The 9,242-nt window shown below is 56.8% G+C and overlaps 3 protein-coding genes across 3 annotated transcripts in view; all 3 read right to left on the reverse strand.

Annotated features, from left to right (window-relative positions):
- Positions 1-9,242, reverse strand: part of TYK2 (tyrosine kinase 2) — a 122,378-nt gene that overhangs the window by 59,311 nt on the left and 53,825 nt on the right. The window lies entirely within an intron of this gene.
- On the reverse strand, positions 1,292-4,485 carry ZGLP1 (zinc finger GATA like protein 1). The gene is made up of 5 exons (XM_084885761.1): positions 4,029-4,485; positions 3,408-3,785; positions 2,303-2,376; positions 1,856-1,949; positions 1,292-1,658 (listed from the first exon to the last, which is right to left on the reverse strand). Exons 1-5 carry the CDS (start codon positions 4,172-4,174, stop codon positions 1,529-1,531), a joined length of 822 nt encoding a protein of 273 aa, XP_084741887.1. The 5' UTR covers positions 4,175-4,485; the 3' UTR covers positions 1,292-1,528.
- FDX2 (ferredoxin 2) lies at positions 4,597-9,231 on the reverse strand. The gene is made up of 5 exons (XM_084885753.1): positions 8,949-9,231; positions 8,800-8,854; positions 8,507-8,613; positions 5,290-5,377; positions 4,597-5,018 (listed from the first exon to the last, which is right to left on the reverse strand). Exons 1-5 carry the CDS (start codon positions 9,091-9,093, stop codon positions 4,862-4,864), a joined length of 552 nt encoding a protein of 183 aa, XP_084741879.1. The 5' UTR covers positions 9,094-9,231; the 3' UTR covers positions 4,597-4,861.

The raw sequence follows: 9,242 nt of genomic DNA on the forward strand, positions 1-9,242 counted from the left end.
TCAAAGCAGCCTGGAGCTTGTACATACACAGTCTGAGACCATCACGTCTTCCTAAGAAGTTCTCCGCGCTGGACACTGGGGTGGGAACCTTGGACCTTCAAAGTCAGGGTCCACTGGGGGAGAGGAACGTAAAGAAATGACCCTGGAGAAGTAGAGCACTGAAAATTCTGGTAAGTTGTCGGCAGGAGGCCAGCCAGGAGCTGAAGTGGAGCCTGACATGGGTGGGTGAGGGGCCTGTTTTATTCAGGGCTGTCAAGGGGGCTTCTCTGAAGGCTGTGAGAAGGTGGCAGCGAGGGAGCCCCGGGGGAGGGTGTTCTGGACCAAGGAAGGGCGAGCCCAATTGAGTGGGGCAGAAGGGCTGAATGTGGGCGCAGACCTTCTGCACAAGCCCGCCCGGGGGGGGGAGACAAATAGGGTCTTGCATGGGCCTGTGTTTCCGGGGCATGTGGCCAGGGAAGCCTCAGCCACCCCCAAGGCAGGGACCACCTCTGCCCTCCCTGCATCCCACCCAGCCTTGACTCCCAGCCCGCCCTCTCCCTCCAGTGAGCACGGCAGTCAGTGTGCTGTGACAGCGGCAGGGCTGACCTCTGCCCGGGGCTTGCTTTCCCACATGGCTTTTGGCTTCAGACTGGGGACACCTCTTGGAGGGTCAGAGAGATCTTGAAACAGGGGGAGGGGGACCCAGCGGGGACTGGTGCCTGTAAGGGTGCGAAAGGTGACACTCTGCAGGCGGGGGTGGGGGGTGGGGAGTGAGGGGGAGCTGACAGGTAAAGTCCTTGTCACTGTGCCCCAATGTGTCATCTGTGTGTTTGTGTGTCTGTTGACATGTGTGGCTGTATTGTATATGTGTATCTGTTGTGTGTCTATGGACTTGTGTGTCGCCTATCGTGTATCAGTGGACATGTGTCTGTCAACCCATGTATCTTTCAATCTTGTGTGTAGCCTGTCTAAATGTGTGTCTTATGTGTGTGTGTTGATGCGTCTGACTGTCTTGTGTGTGTCTCTCTCTTGTCTGTGTTGTCTGTGTGTGTGGTGCTGTTTCCCTGTGTGGACGTGGTGATGCATGTAGCCAATCCTCTACGGGGGGCTGGTGCCTTTATAGATATGATTATGTGTGTGTCCCTCGCCAGCCCAATGAGAAAATGCCGCCCCACGATCTGGGCCCGGGAGAGTGGCCGGTGAGGGCACCCCGAAGTCACAGCACTGCTTCTCTGAGGAGTTCTGCTCTTTATTGTCCATCCTATTCACAGACAGCACGGATTCCTACTGCGAACACTTCCTGAGTGGGAGCTCGGCCAAGCCTGACTGCAGCAGGGGCCACGGAAGAGGCCAGTGAACCTCTGAGGCAGGGGCTCTGGGGCTCGAGGCCTGGATCTTCTGCCTGGGGTCCCTGCGTGGGGAGAGGCAGAGGCAAGGCAGGCTGGAGCCCTGAGACCCAGGCGTTTCCCCCTTTCCTCTTCCGAGGGCTTCTTCCCATCTCCCCCTGGAGAAACCGAGGCAGGACAGGCGTGGCGGGGTGAGGAAGGGCTTACCCTTCCTGGGGTGGGCCTTGGCCGGGGCCCAGGAACATCCCGCATCTGCCACATGACTTCTTGGGCTGCACATTTTTCCTGGGCACCAGCCAGCAGCTGGAGCACCGGGTGCCATACTTCTTGTACCTGGGACGGGGGCACAGAAATCCAACAGTCAGGAGGCGCCAGGGAAACCACTTCCCCGAGGGTGGTGATTTCCCCTTCCCAACACCCCATGCCAGCTAGGCACAGGCTGACTAGGCACAGGCTGACTCGGCACAGGCTGACTCGGCACAGGCTGACTCGGCACAGGCTGACTGAGCCCCCCCCTCCAGCCTGCAGACCTGATGCCGCAGGCATTGCAGAGAGGTGTCCCATCCTCGGCATCTCTCCAGAGCGGGGTTCTCTGGGTCCTACAAGAAGCACAGCGCCTGGCCCCTGAAAAGGCAGAGGCCAAAGGGCAGGAGTCAGAGGTCAAGCGTCCAGGCTCAGGAGGCTGGTGTGCGGTGGGGAGATCTGGGAGGATCTCTGTGAAGGCCCCGCTGGGCTCTGGGCCCCCGCCCCCGGGTGTTGCCATATCCCAGACAAAGGGAAAGTCAGGAAGGGAGACAGATGGCAAAGCTTGGCAGAGGAGGGAGCCGGGGGTGGGGGTGACTCAGCAGAGTGAAGGGGGGCACTGAGCCTCATCCTGGATGGGTCTAAATGGGGAAGCGGGGTGGGGAGTAAGGCAGGGAGGATAGAAGGTGCCCCCTCCCCCCCTTATTTATAGCTCTCACGTCTCCAGGACTCACCCAGGGCCTCGCTGCCTCCTGCGTTGGCCTCAGGGCCTGTAGGGGGAGCCTGAGAGCGGCTGCTGCTGGCCAGGCTGGGGGCAGACAAGGCATTCGTAATCGGGAATCTGTACCCTGTCCCAGAAAGCCTCCCCAAATAAAGATTTACTATCAAGATATCAGGCATTTGCCCTAGCTGGTTTGGCTCAATGGATAGAGCATCAGCCTGTGGACTGAAGGATCCCAGGTTCTACTCTGGCCAAGGGCACATGCCTGGGTTGCAGGCTCCATCCCCAGGCAGGGGGCATGCATGAGGCAGCCAATCAATGATTCTCTCTCATCCCTGATGTTTCTCTCTCTCTCCCCCTCTCTCTTCCTCTCTAAAATCAATAAAATATATATATTTTTTATTTTGATTTTTTACAGAGAGGAGGAGAGAGGGCTAGAGAGCTAGAAATGTCGATGAGAGAGAAACATCGACCAGCTGCCTCTTGCACACCCCCTATACCGGGGATGTGCCCACAACCAATGTACACGCCCTTGACCGGAATTGAACCTGGGACCTTTCAGTCCGCAGGCCGACGCTCTACCTCTGAGCCAAACCAGTTTCGGCAATATATATATATATTTTAAAAAGGATAGCAGGCACCCCTCAGGAGGCATCTGATGTCTGAAAGGCCTGGCTCTGTCTCTCATTAAGAATTTGAAGAGATAGTATGCTTGGGGAAATCCCATTTCTCTATGCCCTTGCTGTGTCCTTGGAAAAGTGATGTCCCCTCTGTGTTTCAGTTTCCCAATCTGTAAAATGGGCTTTGCAAGGCTTCAATGACCCATATGCACCAAGGGCTACCTGTTACCTCTCAGCTGTTGCTCCTGACAAGTGGCAGCTATTATCATTGCTGGAAAAAGCAAGGGTAGCAGCAGCCTGCAGTGCAGTCAGGCCGGTCCCATGAAGCGGAGGCCCAGGCCCGGCCTGGGATTCTGGCTACGGCGGCAGGACAGGGACTGGCACCAGTCCTGCTTGGCCTGTGTGAGCCCGAGCCTGGAGCCGCCTCACCACAGGCCTCTGTCCTGAGCATCTTTACGAACCGCGTCAAAGGGTGCCCTCACGGCGGCCGGTTCCTACCTGTAGCTGTGCACGATCTGCAGGCTGGAGTCCGGCTTTATCTGGAACTTCAGGGTCACTCCCTCGAACCCAGGGTCCACTTTCTCGGCGCCCTGGTGCGGCTTCGACTGCTTCCGGGGTCTCCTCTGAGGCAGGGCTGAAGGGGCTGGGGAAACCTCGCGAGGCCCCAGGCTGCCTCCTTGCTGACTGATTGGGGTCGGCATGGCCGGGGGACCCCTGGCCAGAGGTGGAGGCTCCAAACCCCCCAGGGCCCTCAGCTCCCAGCAGGGGGCCAGGGCCTGGGGGTCCTGGGCAGGGGCCTGGGCCAGCCCCTCTGCTGACTCTCGGAGGAAGTGCAGGTTGGTGACGGAGGAGTCCTGACGTGCAGGCCAGAAGGAACTGGGGACAAGGGGCAGTGAGGGTGGTCACCCCCCTTTCCTGGGCAGCCCTACCTAGGCCTCAGCAAGGGCAACTGCATGGCCTCCGACTACACGGGACCCCGCGTCTCCCCGAGGATCAGAACCTCTTCTTGGTGAGTGCCAGAAACTAACACAGTGGCTCCTCAATAACCCCAGGAGCCAGGGGTCATGACCCCTTGGCCACTGGGCCCATTTGGGAGAAGGGGCGGCTCCTTAAACGCACCTGCTACTGGGTCTGAGGCATCTTGGGGTCCTTGGCGCCTGCTGGGCGGGGGGTCCGGGGGGCGGCTCGGGGTCCAGACATGATGGCGCCAGCAGCTCTCGCAGCAGCATCATGGAGAGGTCCGGCGCTGGCTCAGCCTCCATCATGCCCCAGCCCCGCCCCCTGGGCCCACGGAGGGGCGCCACCTGGGTGGAGCGGTGCGTGGTGCGCGCTTCAGCTCAGGGCCGATGGGCTCCACCTGGCGCTGCGGACGCCTGCTCCCCAGCCCCCACCCTTAGGCCGCCCGGCCCTGTCCCTCCTGCTCCGGGGCTCCGCTGGGGGCATGCACACTCCTCTCGGCAAGGGCGGCCTGGGCCCCTTCAAATCCCTCCGCGCCCGCAGGGGCGGGGCCTGGCCACGCTGACGCATACGTAGGCCCTCCAGCTTCCAGGCCCCATTCCAGCCTCAGTTTCCCCGCTGGCCCCCTCACAGCTGCGAGAGGCGGAGTTGAGGGCCTGGAAGATGAAGTTGTAGTTCCGGGGCGGGGCTGCCCCCCACTTCCCCACCAAGGACACTCGGGATGCCGGCGTTCTGCAAGATGGTTTTATTGTCACTCTAATTAGACTCCAACCCTTTCCACACTCGGATTCTCCGGGGCGTGGGGAGACCGCCCCAGCAGGGGCTCTGTCTCCACCGGAGCCTGGACACGGGATCCCTCTGAAGCATTTGGCTTCTCGGTGCTTCTGACATCTCTCTCGGGCCTGTCCATGCTCTGGGCTGGGCTGGCAACGAGGCTATTTCTCCAGTCCTGGCCCTCGGGCCGTGGGTGTCCGGGATGGTCCAGGGGCCCATTATCAGTGCGGCTTGGGGACGTGGCCATCCACGTAGAAGTTCCTGGTGATCTTGGGCAGGGTGAATTCGGCCCCTTCCAGCTCCGGTGTCAGGATGATCTGGCAGCCCAGCCGCGAGTTCTCCTGGAGGAGGGGGGCCATGTCCAGCATGTCATCCTCCCTGGCGAGGGAGGCAGTGGTTAGCAGTGGGCACGCTGGTGCCGCTGGTGCCCAGGGCCCAGAGAAGCAGAGAGAGAGCACCTTTCAGGCCGGGGAGGGGCAGGCTGAGTCCAGGGGAAGTGGTGAGAGGGCAGTGCTGCTGCCAGCAGCTGGAGGGGGAGCAAAGCTGGGGCTGCCCCCCGCTGCTGCCCAGTGGACCTCTGGGCACCCGGAAGGAAAAGGTTCCACAGCCAGCCCTGCCGCTCCGAGCCGGAAGGGGGCTGCCCGCTCACCGCTCGTCAGGAGAAGGCAGAAAGTCCAGGTGGTCCTCGCTCACATACACGTGGCAGGTGGAGCACGCCAGGGACGCTTCGCAGGCCCCTGGAGGGCAGCAAGTGACGGGAGTTTGGGTAAGTGGCATGGTCAGGCGGTGTCATCCGGTGAAAGACATAAGGGAGAAGCCTTTTGTTTCACCACGTGCCCCTAATCTTTGGGCGCCCTCCCCCGTCCTCTACCCAGCCCGCTGTTCCCGAGCTGTGCATAGGTTTCACAAAGGGACGTCCAAGGACTTCCCGGCCAGCTGAGGACCAGGCTGGGTACGGGGAACCATTGATGAGCATGGACTTGACCTCAGTGTAGCTGAGAGGGGAAAGCCAGGCAGGTTCCCAGCAGCCTTTGAATTCCCTTGCTGTGATCCCGTCCCTGTGCTGGGCAAATGTGTCCCTGCCTCCTTTCTGCTCCTGAAGGGGAGACTGGCTCACTCAGCACTGGTGCATTAGGGGAAGGAGACAGGAAATAAAGGTTGAGATGCAGAAGCTGGGTTTTCTGATTGTCCCTGGACACATTCCCAGTCTTATGACTGATGACTGAGAACTGTGCTTGTGGATAATGCCTCTCTTGGGTTAAACCTTCCAAAGGGGCCGAAGCCGGTTTGGCTCAGTGGATAGAGCGTCGGCCTGTGGACTGAAGGGTCCCAGGTTCGATTCCTTTCAAGGGCATGTACCTTGGCTGCGGGCACATCCCCAGTAGGGGGTGTGCAGGAGGCAGCTGATCGCTGTCTCTCTCTCGTTTCTGACTCTCTATCCCTCTCTCTTCCTCTCTGTAAAAAATCAATAAAATACATTAAAAACAACAACAAAACAAAAACTTCCAAAGGGTCTTTAAAGCCAGAATAAAATCCAAACTCCTCCACTCAGTCCTGGTGGTCCCCTGACCCCTCACTCACTCCACATCAACCACACTGGCTCCCTGGGCTCAGTGCCTCCACCACAGGACCTTTGCACTGCTATACCTTTGGCCTGGAATGCTCTTCTCGCCTCTCTTTCCACGGCCAGATCTTGTATTCAGGAACTCAGCTGTCCTCCAAGTCCCCCTTGCCTGTTTCTTGTCCTTCCCCCTTGTTAATTTATTAGTTTTTGTACAGCACTTATCACACCCTGTCATCCTGTACTTGGCACTGAGCCTAGCATGTTGTAGATGCTTAAGAGACATCTGTTACAAGTGAATGACAGGGCAGAATTCTCCTTTCTCTTCCAGGCAAGTCGGATAATGAGAGCAGAGAAGCAAGGCAGCCTCCTGACCCTCCCTGCATACCGGGGAGAAACTGGGCCTTGAAACTCCAAGTAGCTCCTAGCATCTCTTCCTTAACCGTTTCCCACCTTGTTAGCATCCTCATCCCTGAGATCAAGATTATCCTATCTAATAAAGACAGAATATGGGGGGGTGGGGGGAGAAGCTTTAAAAGTAATAAAAACAAAAACAAGACGAAAGATGAAACACGGACATAAAAATCATTTTTCTTGTACATAAAAAAAAAGACAATATGCAAATTGACCATCACTTCGAGACAAAGATGGCGTTCCGCCCTACCCTGGCTGCTCAGGGCCTCGGGTGCTGGCAGCCAGGAGAAGGCCTATTCTTGCACGAATCTTCGTGCATCGGGCCTCTAGTCTAATATAAATGTCCCAATTAGTCACTACACACTAACCATGTGCCACGTACTAAGCATTACACATGACATCTGTTTAATCTTCCGTAGCAACCCACGCAAGAGGGAACTAAGCTGTCCTATTTTATAAAAGAGAAAACAGAAGCCCAAAGATGCCAGGTGCCTTGCTCGGGGTCACACAGCTGGTAAAAGGCAAAATTTGAAAACAGGCCACTTGCCTCTAAAATTCATTATTTCAATCTGTGTCCTAGACTGCCTGCTACTGGATTCCAAAAAAAAAAAACACTTGGGAAGGCCTGCCCTAACCCCCATCTACCCCCACCATCTCCAACCCTAATGATTACATCGCCTCCTTAGTACCTTCACCCAACGAACAACCCTGTACTTTTTTTTTTTTTTCAGACCACCCTTTCCAGTTGACGATGTAATTACATGTTTACTCCCTATTAGGTTGAAATTGTGTGAAATGACAGGAGCCTTATCTATTTTAGTATTGTACATTGTTGCCTGGCACACGCTAGTGTTCAATATTCATAGAAAAGCAGCACAGATTTAGTGGCTAAAATTGCTGGGTTTGAATCTAATTTTGTCACTTCACCTTGGACCAGGTTTACATAACCTCAATTTCTTCACCTATAAAATGGGATAATCTGCCTGGCCAGTGCTGCTCAGTGGCTGAGCATCAACCCATGAACTGTTCCATTCCTGGTCAGGACCCAAGCCAGGGTTGCAGGTTTTCTCTCCAGTAGAGGGAGTGTAGGAGGCAGCTGGTTGATGGTTCTCTCTCTCCTTTCCACTCTGAAATCAATAAAAACATATTTGAAAACAAAAATAAATAAAATGAGATAACCTCCTCTATAGCATAAAGTTGTCATGAAAAGTCAGTTAATAAGTGTCAACATGCTTAAAGTAATGTCTGCCATTACTGTCTTTCCTTCAACAAATACTGATTTAATACCTGCTGTGTCTAAATACCATGAGAGGCAACGGATGTGCGTAAACAAGGCAAACAAGGTTTCTGATCTCATTCTGGGGAGAGATGACAAAGAAGGAAACAAAATGGTGAGAAGTGATATGAGGACAATAAAATGCAGTAACGTAAGAGACTGGGCCATGTGCACTTTAGGTCCACTGAAGGGGATGCTATTGTCAGGAAGATGACATTTACGCTGAGACTTGGAGGCAGAGAAGAAACCAGAAGATCTGATGGAAAATCACTTCAGACCCTGGGGGTAGCAAATGCAAAGGTCCTGAGGCAGGAATGAATTAGGCAGTGTGAGGAACAGCAAGAAAGCCAGTGTGGCTAGAATGCAGGAAGGAAGGAGAAAGATAACAAGCTCCCAGGGGCAGGAGTTTTCGTGGCCTCTAGGAAATGCTCAATATCGCTGGGGAACGAACCTAAGAGCCACCTGGGCAGGGGACGAGGCAGTGCTGAGGAGCCTACATTTAGCCCAGGACTGGTGGGAAGCCATGGAGTGTTAATCAGCAGAGAGATGACTAAGTTGTGTGTTTTTTGCAAGGAAAGATAAGGGCCTCGGAAATTCCCTGTGCCTGGCTCCCACCTTCCAGGTCCACCCCGTGGCGCTGGGCCAGGTGGAGAACATTATCCCCGACTCTGCCTCTCACCGGAATCCGTTGGCCTGACCGGTCTACGAACACCACGTTCACCCTGAGGACAGATGGGAATGCAGATGCCGAACTGGACGATGGCTCAGGGTTCAGGTGGGACCTGGGCTTGGGACAGGGAAACAGGACAAAGCGCAGGGGGGCTCCAACGATGGGGCTGCGGGGTATGGCGGGAACTAGAAAAGCCTCGTGGGATGAGGGATGGGGGCCTCCTCCCACCCCCACTCACACGTCCCCGGGCCGCTCGGGGCCGCCGGGTTCTTCCTCCCCCGCCGAGCGCGAGCCTGGAAAACACAGTTGGGTGAGCCGCGCGCAGCGCCCCGCGGGCATTGGGCGGCTGGATGCTGCCCTCCCCCGAACCCGAGGCGCCGCAGGTACCTGTCACCCGGAATTTTCTGGCTGTCGCTGGTGACGCCGCCTCCCCGGACCCCAAAAACCCCCCTGAACGGCTCCACCAGCGACCTTTGGCCACCCGCAGCAAGAACCCAGCGTTCACGCCGCCCCGGGCCACGGAGGCGGCCATGACAGGCGTCACGTGACCCGGAAATGGAGCATGCGCCGTAGCGCACAGGCGAGCCGGGCTCAATTACCCCGGTATCAGCGCCTGCCCATGTCCGCTTACAGGGCAAGAACTGCTGGATTTGGGGAGAAGGGGCAGCGACCGGATCTGGC

The sequence above is a fragment of the Pipistrellus hanaki genome, assembly GCF_964339955.1.
Source record: "Pipistrellus hanaki genome assembly, chromosome: 5".
In the NCBI taxonomy this organism is placed as follows: Eukaryota; Metazoa; Chordata; class Mammalia; order Chiroptera; family Vespertilionidae; genus Pipistrellus; species Pipistrellus hanaki.